At 41.8% G+C, this 24810-nt stretch overlaps 1 protein-coding gene across 1 annotated transcript in view; it reads left to right on the top strand.

Annotated features, from left to right (window-relative positions):
* The first annotated feature begins 720 nt into the window (after nt 1–720).
* The window catches only part of DUSP22 (dual specificity phosphatase 22), a 47492-nt gene continuing 23402 nt past the window's right edge, over nt 721–24810 (top strand). The window contains exons 1-3 of the mRNA XM_054985627.1: nt 721–1060; nt 10844–10877; nt 19527–19609. Of these exons, the coding sequence (XP_054841602.1) occupies nt 1040–1060; nt 10844–10877; nt 19527–19609 (138 nt within the window). The 5' untranslated portion in view covers nt 721–1039. The remainder of the gene's footprint in view (nt 1061–10843; nt 10878–19526; nt 19610–24810) is intronic.

Raw genomic sequence — 24810 nt, 5'->3', positions numbered from 1 at the left:
CAGCAAGGTATAATACCAAAGACTTCACCCTCTGAAGCAGCCATTTTTCTGTATTGTCTGGAGCTCTTGCCCTTCCCGGAGATTTCCATGCTTCACCTGGAGGTTGGCAATTCTACCTCCACACAGTTTCTTGTCAAGCAAGATTTTGAAATGTTGTAAAACCCAGCATGCAAGCCAAAGCCGGTTATACAAGCTTCAGCACTCGGAAGAAAAGCAGGCCAGGATACACGTGTCTGTGTGGAGTCATCTGAAAACTGGGGTAACCCAGCACATGAAACAGAAAAACAACTTGACAGATCAACCGTTTACTGGTGGGAAAGTCCGGCCATCAAGTCCTGTTTTGCATAAATAGCAACAAATCCCAATATTTATTTATCTGCAAAAAAGACATGTCGAGTAATTTGCCTGCAATTGCCCAGAAACCAAACAAACACGACACCCCCACAACTGTCCGCCGCTGCGCCGCGCCGCCGCCGCTTACTCATCCTTCCAGGAATGAAAGTGGGCGGGGCTTCCAGGCTCCGCGAGTGCCTTCTGGAAGGCGAAGCCCATCCTTGGCGCTGGGCATGCTGGGTGTGCTAGTGTTTGGTTGCGTCAAACTTGTTCAACGAATAAGTATAACAACTACAAGTTCCAGGGTGCTTAGCGGTGTCAACGTGCGAAGCTTTCTCGGCGCCTGGGTTTTAATCACACGTGGGAGTGGTGAAGCTAGAAGGGGCCGGAGTGAGAGAGACGCAATTCCTGGCAACGGAGAGGCTTTAACTAGTTCTTCTGGGGTTTTATCCGCGGAAGTCTAGGGGAAAAGAACCGTTGATCATAAGAGGCTTAAAAGGGACAGTCCCTGTTAATCTTATGGTGAAAAGATCTTTCATGGCAGAGTAGCTAATAATATCGCTCATATACTCAGCCGCTCACTCTTAAGAAGTAAATATTCCCCTTTCCTTCCCCCACCCCTACCTCGCATTTCCCGATTTGCAGCTCTCCGCCCATTAGGCTGCCTTCAAGTCTGCGGTGCAAAAGTTTCAAGCCGCTTAGAGCCATGGGGAATGGGATGAACAAGGTAAATCTTCTCTACTTTGTGTGTGGTTTGCGTGTTCGCGTGCAAGAGCTTGCAGAAGGATCCGCCTCCGTATTTTGGAAGGCTTATCTTAAGTGACGCTTGCTTTGCAAGAACTTTGTGGACGCTTAAGGGTGGGTGTGCGTTTCCCAAAGGCACGTGCGGGCTCAAAGTGGTGCGTGTTGATTTCAGACTCGCCTCCAGTTTACGTCCGGATCTGTCTGGGCCACGCAGTCCGCCGCGAATATTCTCTCCGTGTGTTTGCTGTCTTTGCGTATATGTGCCTTGCTATTTGCATATACCGAGGGCGGAAACGCCTCAGATGTTCGAGGAACTTGCAGCTGGTTATTCAGCAGCGGGGCGACTCGGGTCGGGTGTATTCTTTAATGCGCTCCAGTGGGCAGGTTGCCTTCCCTTCCGTTGCTGCGAGAAAGGAGGGCGTTGGGCTTCGTTTCTTAGCCGGAGCTTCTTATAAACCTTGCTTGTGTACCGCCTCCACCTTATGGAACTGATTCACACGTGCGAAAGCATCCCTTAGTACTTGATGATTTGCAGTTGAACGTGTGAACGGGCCCCGCGGGGTTGGGATTTACCGCGATCTGTCTCTAGCCTTTGATCTGCGATGGCTCTTATAGCTATGCGTGATGATGCAGAAACCAAATTATGGCACTGTATTTGTTTGGAAAAAAAAATTCTGTAATGGCTTTCCACCGAGCTTAGGGTCCCCAAGATAGCACACTATCAGAAGCATTAAACCAAGCTTTTGAAATGCATAGTATGAAAACAACAGTTAAACAAAACACATGCACAGTTAAAACTGGTAACCAGGAAGGAGGATCAGTGAGGGAATGCCAGATGAAACACTTAAGTCTTCACTTGCTTGAGAAAGCTCATGCCAGAGGGAGACTGATGGATCTCCTCAGGGAGGATGTTCCAGGATTTTTATGCCATCATCGAGAAGGGCCTTTCTTCGGTTGCCACCCTTCTAAGCTGAGATGGTGAGGGCGCCCACAGAAGAGCCCCTGAAGATGGCCACAGTGGTTGGATATTTATTTACCTCATTTATAGTCTGCTTTTATCAGCAAGACTCAAGGTGGATTACACAGTGTAAGTAAATATAATCACCATGGTAGGTTCATATAATAGCAGCATGCAAGCTGTTATAGCATAGTGGTTAAGTGTTTTGGGTTACAAACCAGTACTTTGCTGGTTCAAATTCTACTGCTGCCCTGAACTCAGCTGATGGTCATGGGTAAGCCGCTCTTCTCAGCCCAAAGCCCCAGTTGTGTTGTGGGGATAATAATACTGGAGTGATGTGGTCCCTACAATTCACTGCAGTCAGCATTTGGGCTGCAAGCAGTCTTACCAGCTGTAGCTGGAACAGTCTTCAAGGGCATATACCACATTGCAGCAGTCTGTTTTATATTCTGTTCCCCCACCTCAGCAACATTTTTCTGCCCTCTTCCGTGTTATCCTCACAACTACCCTGTGTGGTTGGTTAGACTGTGAGAGAGTCATTGGCCTAGGGTCACCCAGTGAGCTTTCATGGTAGAATTGGGATTTGAACCTGAGTCTGCCAGACCCTAGTCGGTCACTCTAACCTCTTTACTACATTGACTTTCACTCATACTTACTGTGCGTGTGTGAACAGTTCTGTAACGCCCACCGTATGATCTGTTGTAATAAAATCTTACTGTGAAACCATTGATAATGGGGGGGGGGGGAAGTGGCAACTAAAAAAAAGCATGGCCCTCTTTTCTTTTCTGCAAGATGCTGTCTATTATAGTTTTGCTTCTAACAGCTATTCATTCCACCAATCTACGTACCATCTGAAGTGTTGGTTAGAACTAGAATCCTAGGAACATCAAGGAAGCTATTACAATCATATTTCTGTAAGGATGCTGACCTACTCTTACCAGTAGCCTCTCTTTTTAAAATGGTCTACCTTTTATACTGGGGAAACACTAAACAACATTTAATCTGTACAACAGATGGCCTCTATTTGCCCATGTCCTAACGTCATCAAGTAATAATGAGCATAGAATGAAGAGTAAGATTGGCTTGACTGTCAAACCCTCTAGACCAGGGAACCCCAACCTATTTGAACCTGTGGGCACATTTGGAATTCTGATACAGTGTGGTGAGTACAGCAGGAAAATGGCTGCCGTAGAATGACTGCTGCAGGAAATGGAGCCTGCCACAAAATGGCTGCTACAGCTTACCGTCAGTCACACAATGAAGATACTTATACTGTGGAAGCAGCTTCTGCCAAGCAATGTTTTTAAAAATCTCCATAGCCAATCAGTACTCCAGTGGCCAGTCAGAAGCAATGCTTTGCAAAAGCCCCACCTGGCCCTATCCATTTTCTAAAACCATTTAGCAGGCACCAGGAAAGGTGTTAGCGGACCCAACTGGAGACCTACTGCTGGTCAGAGTAGACAGCATTGGCCTGCGTAGCCCAATGGTCTGACTCTGTACAAAGTAGCTTCATGTATTGTCTTCACAGCATAGCCAGTGCTAGTCTGTTTATAGAAGTGAAGGGGGTCCTGTCTGTTGTGCCTTGAAGTTTCCCTCTGCTTTCTAGGAGTAGAACCTGGAAAACAAACCAGGCTGAGGCTCTTAACTTACTGTAGCTAAGGGTCAAATGGGGGAAACTAGAAGTGGAAGTGGCGGCTGAGTGACCAAGCTTATGAGGTGATGCTAGTGATTTTTTTCATTGGTAATTTTAGTGACATTATGCTTGATATCATCATGAGCCATTAATGTCCCAAACATGTGCCCTAGACATGCCCTACTCCATCAGCAGAAATGCCCTTAGTTGGTAACGAACCATACTGTTTTGCCATGGCCTTGTATGGTGCAGGCTAGAAGAGTCAGCCAGTGATGAAGTATCTCCGTTTAAATGTTCCCTTTTGCTCTTAAGCCAGAAAGGCTTACTTGCTATTCCTAAAGTTTCTGATGGGAACCCCCGTGCCCCACCCGGGCAGCTGCTGTTGCCACAATTGGTTCCTGGATCATCTTCCTACTATCCATTATGTATTAGACCAACAGTAATGCTGCACACAGTATAATGTCCAACCCTCATTCAGAGGAATGTCTTGCTATCTGAGTTTACATGTATCTATCATTTAAGCGTCCCGTGTAGTCCTCTTTATCTAATCTGTGCACTTTGAGCCCCATGGATTGGGGGGGGGGGGGTGCGTGGGCCAGTGACATTTACTTTTTGCCCCTAGTGATGTGAAGGCCTAGAAATTGGGGAGGGGTTTTCCCCAAGGATTATCCCCCCCCCCCAGTTTGGCAATTCTAAATCAGGAAATTTCAGGGAACACAAAATAGAGCCGCCTGTGAAATAGTTTCTCTTTTGGAATTAGTGAAATACTTTTTAACACAAAGTTTTTACTCCATATACAGCATTAGATAAAAATATGTATGTGTACTGTAGACACATGCAACATATTTTCAGGGATATGTTTATTGTTTAAATGTAAATTTTGGCAAAATCAATATGCTATATTGCATTTGATAATGTTATTAAGCAGTTTAGTTTTTTCACTCTTATAAAGTTTAATGGGATATCCAAATATACTGATAATTCTTTTGTGTCTGTATGAGTCTGTTTCTGCCTAAACAATATTTTTTTATTTACTATGGGATTTGTTTTCAAATTTCAACTTTTATTTTTTTTTTACCTCTCAGGTAGCAAAAATAAACAATACATGGGCTAAGATAGAACAGGGTGCAGCAATTTGCTCTGCTCTCTCAATTACTGGGTATATTTGCTATTTTCCTGTAGAAACCTAAGGTATTTATATTTCCATATATGCCACATAGTTACATAAATACACCAAATAGTATAATTTTCTAAACTAAGTTATAAATGTGTCACTTACGATTTCAAAAGAGAAAAATAAGTTTAGGTTTGGTAGTAAAATAAATATTACATATATGTCCATTTCCCCCCAGAAAGAATGAAGAGGGAGAGATTTTTCCCAATAGCTTCCAACATTTCTGGAAATTTTACATCTCTTACATGCTCCACTAAGGGGAAGTGAGAAGCCCCGTGGCGCAGAGTGGTAAGCGGCAGTACTGCAGCCCAAGCTCTGCTCACGACCTGAGTTCGATCCTGGTGGAAGCTGGGTTCAGATAGCCAGCTCGAGGTTGACCCAGCCTTCCATCCTTCTGAGGTCAGTAAAATGAGTACCCAGTTTCCTGGGGGTAAAGTGTAAATGACTGGGGAAGGCAATGGCAAACCACCCCGCAAAAGGTCCGCCAAGAAAACGTCGTGATGTGACGTCCCCCCCATAGGTGCTTGCACAGGGGACTACCTTTACCTTTAAGGAGAAGTGACAATGGACTCAGAATTACTCAACAAATGTGATTATTATTTTTTTTAAGTATGGGCTTATTTTCACTTGCCTTTGTTGGTTCTAACCCTTTGTGTTGCTATTCTAACGTCAATATCAGGCCACATTCAGACACTGCAGTAAGTCATGATTCATGCAAACAAGCTTGGGTCAGGCTGTCTGAAACAAGTAATAAGTCTTGTTGTGCTCATAAAGTTCTGTTTGTTTGCTTCCTGCTTTCTCTCTGCATTCTGGCACATAATCCCTATACAGCCTTATTTGTAACTTGGTAGCTACAGAGAACAGTCTTGTGATAGAAAAGCTCTCTCTGCTGTAGCTGTAAGAAAGGATGTTTGTGTGAATCTTTGCAGACCAAACACAATTTCCCTAGCTGGGACTTGTCATGTAAACTGCATCAGTTTGACATCTAGGATGGCTGACAAGAATTTGGATGAGTATATATAAGGAGGAAGCAGTAGAGACAGACTGATAATTAATGGCTTGTCTCTGTAATCTCCTCCTCCGCACATCTCTGCACATTGCTGTAAACTTTTGCACAAAGTACTTAGTACAGAAACCTTTTTTCCTGGCAACCCAATTTCATTGGTTACAGTTCATTTTGGAGGGAATATGGCATATACTGCCCCTTTATGACTGACTGGCCAAGACCAATTCTGCTCCTTCCCACAGAAACCCTAAAATAAGTCATCGGTGGACTTACAAGAGTGCCACTGTGTTTAGGATTGCCCTCACTTTACAAGGGAGGGGTACAGGACTGATAATACTGTATGCTTTGAATTAGGAAGAAACTAGACTTTTACTTTCCTTTTTATGATCCGTATTTTCCCAATTGTGATCTAGAATGGGTGCTACTCAACAGAATTAAGTTTTCCAAATGATGGTGATGGTCCGTACGCTACCTTTGAGTGAGGGGGATGGGATGAACTGTTGATCTGAAGCCTTACACTACAGTCCTGTGTGTGCCTGTTTAGGAACAAATCTTATGGGAATCAGCGAGACTTAACTCCAAACAAACATGTACTGAATCGAGCAGTTTGAACAATCCAGGGCTTTTGGGGGGGCGGGGGAAGAAGTGGTGGAACTCAAGACCGCACAATGACGCCACTTTGGGTCAGCTGGAACAAGGGGGGAGTTTTTTGAAGTTTAAATTGCCCTTGGCGAAAATGGTCACACAGCCGGTGGCCCTGTCTCCTGATCTCCAGGGGGCGGGGCCACCGGCCATGTGACCATTCTTAAGAGGTGCCAGAACTCCATTCCACCACGTTCCTGCTGAAAAAAAGTCCTGGAACAATCTATTTTTAAAGCAATATGACTAAAGAAATAAACAGCATTTGGATAGTTGGGGGAGGGATGGAGTCCTTTTCTTAGCTGTGCTGACCCCAAAGTGTGTTAACTAAGGGTCTTTCCCATCTCTACATCTGTCATAAACGGTAAGGCCTGGAATGTTTCTGGCATCCAATTTTGCCCACGGGGCTGCAAATGCTGGTAAATCACCCGGTGCCATTCAGTAGCATTGTCTTGGTCAAGATCTAACCCATGTGCCTGTTCACAAAAGAGTCCTGGGCAATATTCCAGAACATTTTGTGCAATCTCCAGTATTTATTTATTAATAAGGCCTTAGTTCAACTAGATCCTATTTTTTAAAAAATGAAAAGCTGTAGGAGAAGGCTGTTCTTTCATTAATACGTGACATAGTATTTAAAGAGAGAAGGAAATAGGGAAGTTGGTTTTATTAAATCAAGAATATTTAAACAAAAATGTGTCTTAAAAGTTAAAAGGCGATTGAAAACAACCAGTGCCTGTATTCCCTTTGCTGAGGTGGTACAGGAGAGTTAAAAGCATTTTTGTAAAATCTAGGACCTTCCCACTTCACCTTGAAGTCTTGTGACAGGAGATAAGCATTTAAAAAAGGGTTACAAGCCCATTGCTTTCTGTGTTCAGAGGGTAAAGGAATTAAAACAGAGGACTTCTGCAAGGAGATGCTATTGGAGTACATACCATTGGTCATATGGTGATTTTGGAGTAGTTGACTTTTTGTAGCTGTTTACTGGCAACGACCTTTGCAGTACAGAGATATGTAATGAGTGTGTATCCCAGTTACAGTACTAGAAGAGCATGGTTTAGTTCCATACTATTAAGCTGGAGTGGTGTAGTGGTTAAAGTGTTGGTGTAGGATCTGGGAGACCCAGGTTGAAATCCCTACTCTGCCATGGAAGCTTACTAGCTGATCTTAAGCCAGTCAGTCACCACTCAGCCTTATCTACCTCACAGATTGTTGTGAGGATAAAATGGAGGAGTGGAGAACAATGGAAGCCACTTTGAGTCCCCACTGGGGCAAAAGGTGGAGTATAAATGAAGTAAAAAATGTAAAAAGCAGTAATTGCTCACACTTTATGGGCTGCATGTATCCATACAGTTCGGCAAGCAGTACTTGTTTGATGTACACTGCTATGGCCTTAGGGATGCCAGTCCCCCACCGGGGGCAGAGGATCCCTGCTCCTACCCTCCACCCCCACCCTACACTGCTTACCTGGCTGGTGAAGGGGGGGGGGATGTGCCTTCTGGTGCATGCTCACAGGCAGCGTGGCAGCCTGATTTGGCCCAAATTGGGCTGCTGCAGTGGCCCGATCTGGGCCAATTCAGGCTGCTGTGGAGCACAGCCGTGCTCCCACACTTTGTAGCAGCCTGATCCAGGTTGATTTGGGCCCAAATTTGGTGTGCTCCCAGTGCCAGCATGTGGCCTGCATGATGACATTACTTCTTAGAAGTGGCTCCGCACATGCGCACCACTCCATCAGAGAGGTAAGTGCCATGTCTCCAACCTCCCACCGGGAGGGTAAGGGGACCTGGCAACCCTCTAATGGCCTTCATCTTCAACAGCATTAATTCATTAATTCAGCATGTGTACATACTTCCTTGAAATGAAAAACACAATCCCAAACCTCTTATGTCTCATTATCAAGGAAGCTGATAAAATAATTGACTGAAGATTTATCCTGGTTTACCAGATCATGAGGGATGCACTTAAATCTTGTGCAAATTATTATTATGTAAGCCTTGTAAAATATTTGTTATTGAGAAAAAGAAAGCATTGCCCTATAGAGGGAGACAGTTTTAAAGAGAGGCTGAGGAGTGGTTGCTTAGTAATTGAACAGTTGGAAGATGGCAGTTAGAAGCAAGAAATATGAAAAAGTGAAGGTTCTGAGGGGGGAATTTCTGAGAGGAGAGAACCTGGAGAGATGGAGGGAAAAAGAGGTGGATGAAGAGTAACCATCATCAGGTGTGGGCCTTCTGTTTGGAGTGTTTCTGCTTTTGTGAGGTCCCCTTATTTCTTGGAGCCATAAAGCAGCCATTTTCTATCAAGCCCCTAATAGAGTGTGCAAGTGAGATCTCAAAGACTGAAAGTCAAGTACTCCCTAAGTGGGGATTTGGGACCTCTTCATTTATTTTATTGACAACACTGTTTGTTCGAAACCCCCAAATTTTATTCCCCTGGTTTACTCCCTCACCTTTAAATAAAGATCTTATTTGTATGAACAGGAGTTCAGGGCTGAATGGGGCATCCACACTCCTGAACCAGTAACCGGGCCTTTTTTAGGATAAATAGGTTTACAGTTATAATTTTTAAAGCATGCCCTTTAAAACATTTGTATTTCCTTCCCCCATTTGGAACTAAGGAAGATACCAAGGTTGCCAGGTCCCCTTACCCTTCTGGCAGGAGGGGTGGGGGGAACACAGCACTCAGCCTTGTTTCTGCTCCTCACATGTGAAGCATGCTTGTGCTCCCAGGCTGGCACAATGATATCATTTTGGGAAGCGGACTGATTTGGGTCTGGGCCTGCACAATGGCATCACTTCCCAGAAGTAACATTGCACCACCCTGGGAGTGCTCCCGTACTTCGCAGTGGGCCAATTTAGGCCCCAAAGGGGCCCAATTTGGCATGTTTGGGATCCAAATTGGCCTGCTACAAAGTGTGTGCATGCTCCTGGGCCCTCACAATGATGTCACTTCCTAGAAGTAACATCATCGAACCACCTCAGGAGTGCTCCCACACTTCCCAGTGCCAAAATTGGCCCACTGCAAAACGTGCACACTCCTCTGGGCCTGTGCAATGACGTCAAGCTCAGATCAGCTCTCTGCGAAGCATGGGAGCACTCTCAGGGCGGCACAGTAATGTCACTCCCAGGAAATGACATCATCGTGCAGGCCCAGGAACATGTGCAGGAGCACTATCGGGTGCACCCAGGATGCCTGTTCCCCCTCCCCCCCCCACGCTGTCCAGGTGAATGGTGGCTGGGGGCGGATCCCTCACCCCCACCAGGAGACCCAGGCTCCCTAGAAGATACCTTTTCTAAAACTGAAGTTTTGGGTCTTCTTCTGTCTTAAATTTAAATAAAAATTTCACAGATGACCTGGAATTAGTCCAGCTTGCCTTGAAGTTACCTAAGGGTTGTTTTGTGTAGAATGTGTGATGTGATAGACCCACGTCTTTGGATTTGCTGGCAGTCTGCTTTGGTGGACAAAGACATTTCTATAGAACCTCACTTCCTCCATGCACCTTTCTAGCTTCTAGATTGGCAAAAAGAGGACCAGCTGGTATTGAAAATCTAGATCTAACCCTGTGGCCTCCAGTTGCTTACCTTAATCCCAGATGCGTGAGGGATATATTATAGTTCATGATGATTGGAAAGCAGGAGACACGCTGAAGATGAAGAACACAGGAGAACTCGTCTAGCATCCTGTTTCCCAGAATGATTCTGGGAAGACGTGGAGCCAATGGCCCTTCCCTGCTGTCACCCCTTGCCACCAGTGTTCAGTGGTTTACTGTCTCAGAATCTAGAGTTTCCATTTAGCTGTTATGTAGATAGTGTTCATTTATTAACCGTCAATTTGTCTTAGAACACTTTAAAACCTTCTAATCTAGTGGTCGCCTTTGTGTGCAGCAATGAATTCTATGCACTGGATATATGTTGTTTGTGAAGGGTTTTTCACTTACGGTTACCATTGCATGTGTTTCTTAACACACACACACACACCTAAAACATACACAGTATAACTGCATTAGGCCCTAGATGCTAAGGGGGGGAAAGCACAAGGAACTGTCTAGGAAAAAACTGTAGGCAAGTTCCAGCACCTGGTTTCCAGGTGTTTACATTCTACCTAATATTACAATCTTATGTGAAACATGTGCTTAATTTTTTAGTACTCTTAGGCTCTGGGGCATTACAACCCAAAAGAAAAACATTTCACAGTGAAGTATTAGTGTCGGAAACATTACAAGGAAAACATGTTAAACTTGCTGTGCTTTCAGACTGTATAGGCTTTGAGCAGTCTCTTGTTCCATCCTGTATGCAAATTGATCTGCGTCAACTTGTGTTACCACAAGAGATCTACATGTGATATTCTGTTTCTTTCTTGCAGATTCTTCCTGGCTTATTCCTTGGAAATTTTAAAGGTAAAATTAGTCTCATTTGCACCTCTAGTGTTTATCTACTTGTGGTTTGTAAACCAAAAGAGTAATCAATTGAGCCTTGCAAAGGAGACTGGGGGTGGGCGGTGTGAATGGGGCATGAGATACTACCTAATCCTACCACATCTTCACTGGGCCAGCAAATGGAGTGTCCACCCACCCCTTTCCATTCTGTGCAGAGCTCAGAACCCTGTGACAGACAACTGTGTCTTTAATGATAAGGCCTGGAACCTATACATGAGCTCTAAAATCTGAGGAAAGAAAATCAGGTAAACTCATGTTATGGTATCCTAAGCAGGTGATTGGGTCCAGTGGACTCTAGCAGGGCTTGATGGTAAAGTATGTGGGAAGATGGGCATGAGAGCAATCGCCATTGGTCCTTCAGTGCAGGCTCCTTTTTCTTCTGGTTGTTGGTTCCCAGGTTCCATCACCTCCTTAGAGCTTCTGTGGGTAATTATAGACTTCCCGTTCAGTCGGGGCATAGTTCAGGCTAATGGCAAGGTGCCATTATGGGGGCCCACTTGTCTAGTGCCCCCCTGACTCATTGGCTGCCCAGCCCCAGAAGAGACGGGTGGGCAGGGGACCAGCTACTTTTAGTTACCGTTGCTTCTTCCTCCCCAGAGTAGGACATTGATGCTTAGAAATAGTTAATATTTGCCCAGACAGTAAGAGAGGGAAGTGCTGACTACCAATTGGGATAATCCACTGGCCATAATAATGCAAGAAATGGAGTCCATGTGACAGCAAACTATAGGTTCTCCTCTTCCTCTCTTGGTTCCTGTACGAGATATGTAAAGGTAAGCAGCTAATCAAAGCTGTAGCAGTTAATAACAACCACAATATTCAATTTATATACCACCTTTCAGGAAACTTAACACCCACTCAGAGTGGTTTACAAAGTATGTTGTTGTTATCCCCACAACAATCACCCTGTGAGGTGGGTGGGGCTGAGAGAGCTGTGACTGCCAAAGGTCACCCAGCTGGCTTCAAGTGGAGTAGTGGGGAATCAAACCTGGTTCTCCAGATTAGAGTCCCATTGCTCTTAACCACTACACCAAAACGGTTATTTTTCCTTTCCTGGTACAGCTCTTTTGGCCATAGCCTTAAGCTTGATCCCACATTAACAAACAAAAACCAAAATACTAAAACTACTATTACCAATAACAGTGATAAAAGAATCTCACTCCAATCACAAAAATTTCCTAATTTTAGGTTGGATTACTAAAAGGTAGGATGCCAGAGACCTGGTTATGTATGGGTTCTTATCTTGTAAAAGAAAAGAAGAAGGCTCTGATTAATATTTGTGAGCTCATTCTTCTCAAGTATGGAAGTAATCCATCTTTGTCTCCTCACTGAAATTTGGGCATTCAATAACTAGATGAGCTAAGGTGCCTATCTTCCTTGTATTAGAGAAACACGTTCTGAAAAGGGAATTCTTAAAAAGTGACCTTTCATTTCTAGAGTTAATACAGCGTTCAGTCTAGCAGCCAAGAAAATATCTAGGTATTGTCATGGACTTTAAATATGCTGATAAAGTATCTGGAGGTTCGAGTCCATTGTAGGCAAGAGAACAGTCCCTTCTTGCGCACTTGTTTGTGCTTCTGAAATCTAGCAGCAATAACTGCTTTTTGACCCTTTGGAATGTGGCTTTCTCGCTTCCTTCATAAAGTAGTAAAATTGGAGTAAAGCCTAATTGTTCCAGTCTCTGGTTAACCAGCCTCTTCCATTTACTCTGGAAGGGATCTTCTCTTAATCTAAAAAAGAGTTTAGATCTGTAGTTAAAGAGGATCTTGATTCAAAGTCTAAATGCATCCAGCCAAGCTAGTGATTCTAATGAAGAGATTGCAAATTCTTGGCAGATAACTATACTGGATACACACTTTGTTAATTTGGTTATTTTTCTCAGGAATGTTAATAAAAATGAATCAATAGTCTCAGATAATACCTTTGACCCATACTCTGGCACCATAAAGTATCATTTGATTAATTTTACCCCAAAAGATCTTTATAGCTACCGAGGAATATTTTCCTCCTTCTATGTGAAAGAAACGTGTCAAGCTATTTAAATATGGTGTTATCTTGTAGGAGATGGATTGGAACTGATTTTTCCAAGATAGGTCTTGGGAGAATGTAATGCCTAAATATCTAAATGTTGTTACTTGTTCAGTGTTGGTATCTTCCATCCTCCAGTCCTTTTTCTTCAGGTGGCATCCTCTAGCAAAGACTACTTTGGATTTCTCAACATTTATACGTTTATATGTAGTTAAGCCTTCCTCAGCACAGTAGGAGTTAAAGCTAGCCAGCAATCCTATCGATGTGCGAGATAGTAGAGCAACAGCATCAGCATAAATTAGGATTGAGAGATCTTGATTGTTGAGGGTGGGTGCATGGTGGGTAGGTCCTTGTTGAACAACACTACATCTAACTGGCTCTCAAGAAGGCATATATCTGAGGGAAGAAGGGCTCTTCTTTCCTCTCCTCCTTGTAGGTTGTGTGCGTAGTAAGAGAGATTAGTTCCTTTTCTTCCCTCAACTCCTCCTCTCCTCTCTGGTAGAGGAAGTAGAGGCAACTTCATGATTTCCACCACCATGGGTGTGATTTAGCTATCAGTGGTGGACTTGGCCTTATTAATGGTGGACCTTCTTGAGATCCCAGAGTCCTAGCAGGTATCAAGCAGAGAGGAAAGGAAGAGTTGAGGGAAGAAAAGCAACTAATCTCTCTTACTATGCACACTTCATGCAATTATTACTGTTGATCCATGGAAGAAGGCAAAATGAGGAGAATTTGTTAATGTTCATCTCCTTTCATTTTAACCTTCCAACTCTAGCTGCTGAACAGAAATGAAGAAAGCCTTGTCAGTTTCATCCTTTCTCCATCAAAAGTGGGGGGCTTATGCTAGATACTGCCTCCCCTTCTTTTATCTAGACATTTATGTCTCTGGCCTAGAACATAATACATATTTTTACTTCAAAGAATGAAATTGGTGATTTTCATATCCGCAGCCCCGCTACAGCTTCTAATTGACAAATTCACTATCAGTTGTATTGTGTTTCACCTTGAAACTTTGGTGAGACTCCTTTCGACGCTTCCTTCTTAGACAAGCGATGCTAGTTTACAGCAGGTTGTGGAGGAGTAACCATGGAATTAATGGCACATCACAAGCCACACCACCAAGCCACATGTAACAGTAGTGTTACTTCAGTTCATGCTTGCAGAGATTGGGCTAGTTATGAAACTCCCAAGAATTGTCATGCATGCACCAGCACTTTAAAAAATAAAGAGAAGGAAGATACTAGTAATACGACAGTTTGGTGTGTGATCTTGATTTCATGTTTTTTTTAAACTTGGCTTTGATTTAGAATGCCTTCTTTTCTACACTCCTTTTAGCAGTTCACAAGACAGCATACAGTATATGTAACTAATACTCAGGGCTTTTTTTCTGGGAAAGGAGGTGGGGGAACTCAGTGGGTTGCCCTCAGAGAAAATGGTCACATGGCTGGTGGCCCCACCCCCTGATCACCAGACAGAGGGGAGTTTAGATTGCCCTCCATGGCACGGAGGGCAATCTAAACTCCCCTCTGTCTGGAGATCAGGGGGTGGGGCCACCAGCCATGTGACCATTTTCAGGAGGTTTCGGAACTCCGTTCCACCGCGTTTCAGCTGAAAAAAAGCCCTGCTAATACTGAATGTGATGAGGCAGTAGCTTTTGTGGATGCCTTTGTGTATATGGTGAAAGTGAAGTTTATAAGAAAACACACACACACACACACACACACACACACACAAAGAAGCACACAACTTCATTTGAAGCTTGTAGAATGTGACACTGAACCAGTCTTTATTGGGATGCCTCTACACTGTACTTTGTGCCCAAAATTTGATGATACACCCAACATGAACGATGAAACTAAGACGGGGTATCAGTTTCCCAATTTAGTTCTCTTAATTTCTTCATCTGTAATTGAGTCAAGAACAAAAAGGTTTCAAAAGTGAGTCAGCACTTCAGTTCATATAAAACCCGGCAGCTTTCCTCCGTTGTAACCTCTGTTCTTAACCACTTCATTTCTGTCAAGTAGGTCTATGAAATGTTGTCATTGTAGATGTGATATGTGGGGATAGCAAAGCTGCAGTTATTCTCAGCTTTCACGGTGGGCTACTGGATTAGCTTGACAGGGAAGCTATTGGGAAATAGAAAAAATTAAAATAAGGCGGCATACGATGGTTGTATGTCTGGAAACTAACTGGAATGTTAAATGGCAACCTTTGAAAAGAAAGCTTCTATTCTTTATTATTCTGTACTAAAAATGTAAGTGCTCAGATAGTTCAGCCAAGATCTTTCTTTCCATAGAGTGCAAATTGCAGGCTGGTGCAGCTTCAGTGCTGTTCGGGGCCGTAGCAGGAAAGGGAGAGGGAATTTAACCCTTCGCCTTCTATGAAACCAGCTCCTGCAACCCTTGTTTCTTTGAATAGTGAAATCAAGTAGGGCTAACCAACACCCCGTCCCTCTGGCTGCAAAAGCCTGCAATATATCTTATTTGGTGAGGGGAATAAATCATTCTCACGTTTAATATGTCAGTTTAGAATTACTTACATTCTGTTTCAGCATTGTTTCAGTTCTGTATCGGATTTTTGCTTGCTTTCCCATCTCTGCAAATTTGCATTTGTATACCCTGTTTCATTATTTATTGAATGTGCCTGCTGTTAGTTTCATTAACTTACAGTATGTAGTCCGCCTTGAGTCTCAGAGAGAAAGGCAAACTATAAATAATTTAAATAAATAAATAAATTTGTATTTTATAGTTGGAGGCCTGAAATTCCTTTCCCATCTCACCTGACTAAGCCCTAAGACAGACCTTTCAGATGTACCAGATATGATCTCTAGGTCATGATCCTTTTAGAAGAGTTTTTGTGTTGTGAAGAACTAAATTTATAAACTTGGAGTTCTCTAACTATTGGCCTTACAAACATATTTGCCTTCATGGTGTGATGTTAGGGTTGTCAGCTCTGGGTTGTAAATTCCTGGAGATTTGGGGAGGGGGTGGAGCCTGGAGAAGATGGAGTTTGGTGAAAGGAGGAGCCTCGGCCGGGTATAATGCCATAGAGTCCACCCTCCAAAGCAGCCATTTTCTCCGGGGGAACTGATCTCTACGGCAAGAGATCAGTTGTAATTCCAAGAGATCTACAGCTACCACCTGACTGAATGAATTGATATGGGTAACTTTACGGCATGAACTATTTATAGCTCTGGAAAGTTCTTAAAAAGGATCGACTGAAATACCTTAATAAAGGAGCGGAACAGATTGGAAGCCAGCCACCTGTCGGACAGACCACGCCGCCGCTCCAGCTTTTCTCCAGAAGCTTCATATACTTTTTATTTGCAGTTTTGACTGATTTTGTATTTGAGTGTTAACTTTGGCTACATTGTTATTAGCTGTTGATTTGAAAGCATTGCAGATGTAACAACTTTGACAAGACTGGGAGTTTCTGACATTGTGTCAGTTGGATATGTCACTTTGCGTTTTGCATGTCGGGACCCAAAGTGGGTTGAGACCTTCTTTCAGGTGTAAAGGTTCAGTTTAACTTTAATTGCTAATACCCCAAGGGGGTCCTGTGTTATGGAGGTCTGGGGGTGAGGGCCGCATGGAGAATGGGAGCTGGGAAAGATCTGCATCACAAGTGTCTATATACTCATGCATTGTAGGATCCAGTCCTTTATTAACTGCTCTTTTTAGAATTACTTTTAATGCCAGAATTTACTTAAAGGAAACTTATTTTCAAAAAAAATTAATCAAAGAAAGAAAATTATATGAGGAGTCCCCAACCATGGGCATCTTTGGAATTCTTACACATGGTAGTGAGAGCAACCACACAATGGCTGTTGCAGGAGGCAATACACACACTTGCATACAGAGGAAACCCAAGTGCAGGGAAGAAGAGTGGTAATTTTTAAAAATACATTGGGAAAGAGGAGTGAGAGAGAATAAAGCTAACGCTGTGTTGGCAGCTGCTGCTGAAACATCAGTTTTAAAAACCTGTACGGCCGATCCAGGGGCCAGTCGGAATCCCTACTGACCAAAAGCTCCACTTGGCCCACCCACTTTCTAAAAGCACTCAGTGGGCACCAGGACAAGTGTAGGCAGGCACCACATTGGGGACTCTTGTTTTATATCATTTGTTTCTTCTTAAATTTCAAAAGTTGTGACTCAGAATTGGAAGATCATCTCACCTCTTACAGTAGAGTCCTCTAAAGTTTCTAACTTTCTTAGAATTAACCTCTTCTGTACCTAACTTCAGTAATATAAGCTGAAGGAAGAATTTTTAGCTCACAGTTGGTCTTCATCTGGATATTTGAGGGCAGTGCTGTTTGGTTGTAATAGTTCACAAATAAGGGCAAATCCACATTACTCATTCTAAGTCGCATGTTCCCCGCATTCCCCATGCAATCCCGAGTGCCAGTCACATTACCTCATTAAACAGACGCATTTCATTCGCATTTCTCCTGAATATGTGGTCACAGGTTTTCAACGGGAGTTTCACGGTGGCCGTGAACAGGCCAATGCGCAATTTACGCGGTTTTTTTTAAAAACCACCCCCCTTCCTGTCTCTCCGGCCGTTCCGAGAGTTCCTATTGGCTGATTCAACTTGCAAGTGCTCCGTAGTCTGCAAAAGACTGTTTTGGACTTCAGAGCATTGGATTTATTGATTATGCTGTTTCTGAATCAAATCTGGTAGTTTGAAAAATCATTTTGGGGTGAATCCATCCTCAGAACGGACTCGCGAAACTTCCTTTTTAACTGTTTTTTATTTTTTTTATTTTATTTTACTGTAATATCGAAATTACGAAATATCGAAATAATGACACTCCAAGGAAGTGAAACTTCAGTAAAATTCAGGCACTGAACTGTCCTGCATAGGAAATGCCCACGAAAGCTTCCCACATGCTTCCCAATTTCCAAAAAAGAAATGGGAGAGAGCCATCAGTGCTGTCAGTGGGGGAAAGAGAGGCATCATTATCTTCAATGATGTTTCTTTATAAGGCAAGATCGAAATAACGGAAAAGTGCGCTAAAAAAAAATTAAAAAATGGGCGGGGAAAAAAGGTCCTGCCCAAAAAAAGCGGTTTTCGAGCGGCCGTGTGACCGGAGGGACGCGCGAGAAAGACGGATTGGAAGCAGGAATGTGAACGAAGAGGAAAAAATCGCGGATTGGAGGCAAACGGAAGATATCCGATAAACATGCGGGTAATGGGTGAATGTGGATTTGACCTAAGTTTCATTAAATGGAAATCTTTTTAACATAAAAGCAATTTACAGAAACAGATCAACTATATTTCAGAGAAGAATTTACCAACCAAAAAGCTTCTCTCGTACTAGTAGCTTATAATGGGAAAAGCCTGGTATTTTCCCTTCTACAAAACAGCTTTCCCCTAACTGTGGGTATTCGAAGACTTCCTAGGTTGCTACAAATTCAGAAACTTTTCCTGACCTGGAGAGGCAGTAGCTGGAAGTAAATCTCCCAGACTGATCTAAATCTCCCAACAACTGATCTAAATCTCCCAGATTTACAACTGATCTCCAGCCTACAGAGATCAGTTCGCCTAGAGAAAATGGGTGTACTGGAGGGTAGACTCTATGGAGTTATACCCAGCTGAGATCCTGTCCCTCCCCAACCCCAACCCCCCAAATCTCCAGGAATTTTCCAACCTGGAGCTTTCAGCCATATAGTTGAAGGAAGCATACCACTGTTAAAGGCACACGATTTAATGCTACATGTGCACACATGTCTGTTTATTCATATGGCTGCCTCTTCTCTCAGTAAGGGCACCAAGGCAGTTCACAAAAAATAAAATTAGATACAAATATATATATTAAAAACTCTCGAACCAACTGAATCCTATAAAAGCAGCATATCAAGAATGGAAAATAGTAAAATTGGCATCAGATTAAAAACAAAACTGAGTCAGTCAGATAGCCGGCTTTTAAGAGAAATTCAGCGAAACATTTAGAAAACATTGTCAAAGATCTTCCAGAACAGAAAGGTCTTAATACTCTGTGAATGTTCTGAAGTGATGGAGCAGCTCTGATCACCTCAGTTGCTGAAAAGGCCATCCCATGGGTCCCTGCCATTCTAATATCAGGTAAGGCTGGTCCCTTTAGGAAGGCTTTGTCCATTCTTCTCAATGCTCAGACAGACAGTTAACTGTGAACGAACTTTAGACCCAAGTTTTCATGGCTAGCCAGTTAGTGTGGTTATACATAAGCCTGGAGAGATCTGGCTTTCACCTTGCTGGATGTTGGGTCAGCTGCTGTCCCTAACCTACCTCACAGAATTGTTGTGAGGCTAAAATGAGGAAGGGCAGAATCTTGCTTGGTGCCCTGAGAAAGGAAGAACAGAAATGTAATTTAAATAATATCAGTGCTTATGTTGACTTTTGGGAGTGTGCTTTCTTTCTCTAGGGATTGAGGTTGCATATTCAAGAGGGAATGTCTTCCTTCTCCGTCCATAACCCAACCATACAAGGCTGATAAGGCCAGAGTGTACTTTGGACTTGCATCCTTTTTGTGATGTGTGATGGTTAAATTGAATACCGTTGACTTTGCTTATAATCTTTCTCCTTGCTCTCTTTGTGCTACAGATGCTCGTGACGGTGAACAACTGAAACGGAACAACATTACACACATTCTTTCAATCCATGATAGTGCTAGGCCTATGCTTGAGGTAAGGGTTGGCACCCTGGTCATTATAATTTCTTCAGCCGCAATCTGACTAAAATGCTTGCTTACATATCTTTGATTTAAGTTCACCTAATAGGGCATGGAGTCCCAATCTAGCACATAGGCTCCATCCACACATTGCTGGGTATTGTGCTACCATTGTGTTACAGCAATTACTGGCAACTGTTTTTTTCTTTTGTGCACAGCTTATAGTGTAGTATCCAATGATGAGTGGATGCAGGCCTTATTTCCCTCCTGCCTTTATCGGCTTCCGATACTTTACTGTTATTCAGTATGACTGCCATAAGTGTAAAAATAAAATCTCCATAAGTGCTATGAAGTCACTACTAGTCTTGTCTCTTGTGTTCTGTGTACTAAACCTTTAAAGACTTCAGGCTGAAATCAAAAGTTCTTTTTCACTTACAGAAGGCTACTGGTGCCAGAAGAACTGAACTTTCCCTCCCCCTCCAGCTACAGCTTGATGGGGGTCCATTAAATGCTGTTCTTGGGGGACGGGGGACCCCCAGGATCAGCATGGTTGGTCAGAGTCTACAATGGGAGTGGATAATTGGCAAAAATCATCCCCCCTTCTACTGGCAGAAAACTACTTTTGAACTCAAGTCTGTTGTCCTTGATGTTAGCACAAAACAGAAATTGGACAGATTAGTTCCGATTTTCACTGGTAGGCTTTCTCATTTTTGAAAATCAAAACATTGCCCTGATTTGATTTTTATTGGATTTTCATTTACTGCTTCTTGAAAACAGAGAAAAACATGGCATGATATTCTGCCAGTGTTCCTTGACTTATTACCTTTAAGATGGGATTCGGCTGACAGAATTCAATAAAAATATTTTAGCTGGTAGAGAGGTAGCCTGAAGAATTCGGAGATGCTTCCCAATGGGATGACCAAAGGTTTCTCTTGTTTACAAGCTGGTTTGACAGTTAAATGTGTCATAATATATATTGTTTGGGTAGTTCATGGCAGCATGTTAATCTTTGTGCAGCGTTTTTGCAAACACATTTTCAAGGAATAGTGTGGAGAAATACTTCTGTGATATTGTTTCTTGGGCACTTTATTTAGGACTAGTTAAGTGGATGAATTGTAGTCAAGGTAAACTAGAAATGATAGTGATACTTCAAAGACATTGTTCCAGACAAAAATATATATGAGAAACTAATATGTAAATTATACTGAGTTTTCTTTTTTTGTTGTTAATTCGTTAGGCAATATAGGAAAAAAAACCCTCTAAAGATTGCACTGCTAGAAAAAACACAGCTGGACAAACCCTGTCCTGAAATGGATTCCAGACATTCATGATCATTGTCTTCAATAAGTTTTTCAGTGGTTATCCATTAATAGCTTCTCTTATAATATGTTAATTTGAATATGAGAGCTGTGTCCTAAACTCTTTGAACCAATCAGAATAAGAGGTATCTCAGCCCTTTCCCAACAAGTGCTGTGAATTAGTTCATGGGTAACTTGAGGTTGCTGACACCCTGAATTTTCTGTAATGATCAGTGGTAAAGGCAATGAGATGCGATCTGGAGACATTCAAACTCCAAACTGGAGTCATTTTTTCCATTTAGAGGTGGATCATTTCCCAGGTTATTCATGTCAAACAGGAATTCCAAAAAAAGGCCTTTGGGACATAACATTTTCAAGTTGCAGGTGCTCTCTGATTAACACTTGTGAATGAAGATGCTATTTGGGTTACATCTTTATGTATGTTTTATGAAATTATGGCTATTTGGGTTACATCTTTATGTATGTTTTATGAAATTTTTTTTTGGGGGGGGGGGAATCCAATGCTAGGAAAAGAAAAAAAGTTTCCAGGGCATCTAAAAATAAAGTGCATATGCAGCTGGTAGGGTAGTCCCATATGCATTTAGAAAATAACCTACCCAGTATTGCATAGATTTACTAGTCTGGGTGCATTCCATCTACCAAACAATTCAGTGTCGTGCTCGATGTCCTACACTTTAATAGGGAATTCTAGAAAACAGTTGATTTTATTAGGTACTAATTATAGTTTAAACTCTTGCAAACTGCTGTTCATTCTGACTAATCCTGCTATAGATGTCATCAGAATTTTGAATCATGTCTTGAATTTAATGTCAGATTGAGATTCATGGGTAAAGTAGTATAGACTTCTAAAATAACACTTCTTTTTATGTTTCAAAGTGTTCTATTTGCAATACGACATAGAATTTTGTTGAGATATTATGATTGCTTGGATTTTAATCCTCTTCTCCTAGATGACTGTAGTTATTCCGTCTTTTCTGTCTTCAGCATGTGGCATTTGGGTCTATGATGTTCTCAATGAAATTCTGAGAGAAAAGCCTGTAGAAAATCCTGATTCTATCAGGAGGGGAGAAGCATTAGATTTGGGTAAATTTACCTTTTAACTAACTAATCTGAAGAAGTTTCCTTTTAGAGCTTATTACTGGAGCCCTAAAGCTGCTGCTGACTTTCCTATTAAGAATCTGCACTAGGAGTCTACAAATATACGAGTTGGTAAAATGATTTCAATATAAGTGGCTCTAAATTTTGCCTGGCTTATTTTTCAAGCAAACATTCTGAAGTGGGTGATTCAGTTGCTGCTAAATACTGCTTCACTACAGTCAAGACTCCACATCTGCCTTAGATTCATTCTCCCAGTTCAAAAATATTGCATAATCCTTTTTTAAGTAAATCTTGTAGGGCTAGTCTGAGGGGTACTTTTTAAAAGACGAAATAACGGCATAATGACTTTATTTCTTGCTGAAACGTTTGAATATTTTCAAGAATAAAATGAGTCATGAATGTACAAACTGTACTGGGTGATTGCTCCTTAAAGCAACTGAAAGGACAAAAAACAAATTACTGGGTATTTTTTTACAGTTTAGTGGTTCTGTAGCTGGGCTGGCCAGAACTCTGGGTAACCTCTTGAAGTTAGGCTTGAGGAAATCTTGTATACCAACTGTTTCCTACATAAGCCGTTTTGATGAGATGTCCTTGGTCCGAAAGAAGTGCTTCCATCCCTCTTCTGTTGATGTGGCAATTCAAAATAACATGAGGGGGGTTTTTTTGGGCTAACCTGAAAGAACTTGCCAGGTGTTCGAGGTTTTCTATTTGCATCTGGCTTCAGAATTATCTGTGCTTGAGGTTTTGTTTTTGGCTCTTAAAAAAGTATTTCTTGGAAGTCATCGTTGAAAAATTTACATAAATTTAAATACTGAGAAGTTAAACACCAAAAATAATGCTTAAAAAAATGATTTTCAATCTTGAAGTTTGCGGTGAAGTCCGGATAACTAAAAAGGTCCTGGCTATTACGCTGTAATTTAAAGTGATGATTCATGCATGTATGAAAGATGGTCACTTTAGATTTAAAAGTTATCATGGTATTGGCACTAACAGAGACGTTGACATTAAAATATATCTGTAGCCACTTCATTTAATAGCCTTTGAAAAAACTGACTCCCTGATCCTAAATATATTTATATGAAAGTAAATTCTGCTGGATTTTAAAACAGTTAACTTTAAATGGTATGGTTAGCACACATTTAGTGATTGCTAGGTAGAGGAAATTGAGGAATGTTCTTTGAGATGACACGATGTATCTTAACACTAGGGAGAAAACCCTCACCAAATAAAACAATATAGTCATGTTTTCTGAGATCATTTGAAGTAAAGAAACTACAGTTGGTCTTGGTTTGACTTTACTCCGTTTTCTTTCTATTACTCTTGTGATTGTCCATAGTAATTTTTTTTCTATGTGCTGTTCGAACTGAGAACCACATGAATGTTTCAAATTGCTACTGTGAACGTTTGACACTAAGATTTTCTGATGCCTTTTTCTTTAAAAGAAAACGAAAAGAAATAACAGCAGTAAAAGGGAATAAAGAAGAAAGTCTCTGTGGGACGCGGAAGGTATTCTCTGGCGACATTTAAATGTTATTTAGTAATTGTGAGAAGCTATACAGGAAAAAAAACATTCACTGTAGTTTACCATTTACAGCTTTTTTTAAAAAAAGTATGACAGAACTCCACCCTCATATTTAGAATTCCAGTATGTTAAAAAGATAACTGTCCCAGAAATGTATGCCATATAATTTGAATTATCTTGTGACTAAATCTGTAGTTACTTAATTTCCAAAATGCTATAAATTGTTTTTGTTTTGCAAAGGTTTTCATACCATAATTTAGAATAATTTTTATAATAATATAATATTTAATTGTATGCGTTATTATTTTCCATATTCTTTATAGCCAGCATCACCAACAGATTAATGGGTTTAAAATATTTACTGTTGTATCCACGGTTAACTGGAATGTTCCCCCCAAAGCTTGAAGTTTTTGAAAAATTTGAAATTAGTGTATCTTTTAAAATGTACCCATGCAACTATAAGGAGTGGTCCTTATTTGGACCAGTAAGCCATGATGCCCAGCTTAGATTTCCTTGGCCCATGTACAGGGTACCAACGAAACGGTTGTTTCTGTAGTCAGAGTGAGGGTTAGAAAATCCTGTTGAACTCTTGCTTCTTTCAGCTTTGACTATCTTGAAATCAGAATACTTGCGCTAGTTTTGTTAACTCTCCCTTTGTATCGGTTTAACTGTTCTCTTGACTTTCAGGGCCTAAGAGAAATAAAAGGCTTGTCTCTGTGGTTACTCTTGCCTGCTGAAATAGAAAACTGAGAAGAAAATGAATTTATTAGTACTGGCTTCCCATTCTGGCAGATGCACTGGAATTTGGGCAAATGGCCATCAAGACTGAGTGTGGTTGGCACCTTTATCTCTTTAATTGTGTCTCTCCATCTGTTGATGCTTCAGATATATTATCAGCATCCTTGATCAATGTATTCTAAGATTTGGCTCTTTCCTAGAGGTCAGCACAGCCTACCGATCAATTTTACTCCTGTACCACTGCAAAGCTTAGAAAATTCCTACGCTGAACTGGAAAGGAGTGTGAAACCATCCTTGCCCAGTGACTTCCCAGTGGATGCATGCCATGCTTGGAGACTTCTTCCACTCTTCCTTTTGAAAGTTCAAAGGAGGTCTCAGCAGCCTTCTATATAGGCATTGATTAGGTCTGCATGTGCTTAGTTCTTCAAGTGTACCCAGATTGTGCAAAATAGGGGTGAACACATTCACCATTTTCATTTTTTGGGGGGTACATCCTTGTCATTATTCCCTTTTGCCTGTTGTTGCTGGCATGTCTGATTT

Source organism: Eublepharis macularius, chromosome 7, assembly GCF_028583425.1.
Source record: "Eublepharis macularius isolate TG4126 chromosome 7, MPM_Emac_v1.0, whole genome shotgun sequence".
In the NCBI taxonomy this organism is placed as follows: Eukaryota; Metazoa; Chordata; class Lepidosauria; order Squamata; family Eublepharidae; genus Eublepharis; species Eublepharis macularius.
The sequence above is the reverse complement of the archived record's forward strand: the minus strand, read 5'-3'. Positions and strand labels throughout refer to the sequence as shown.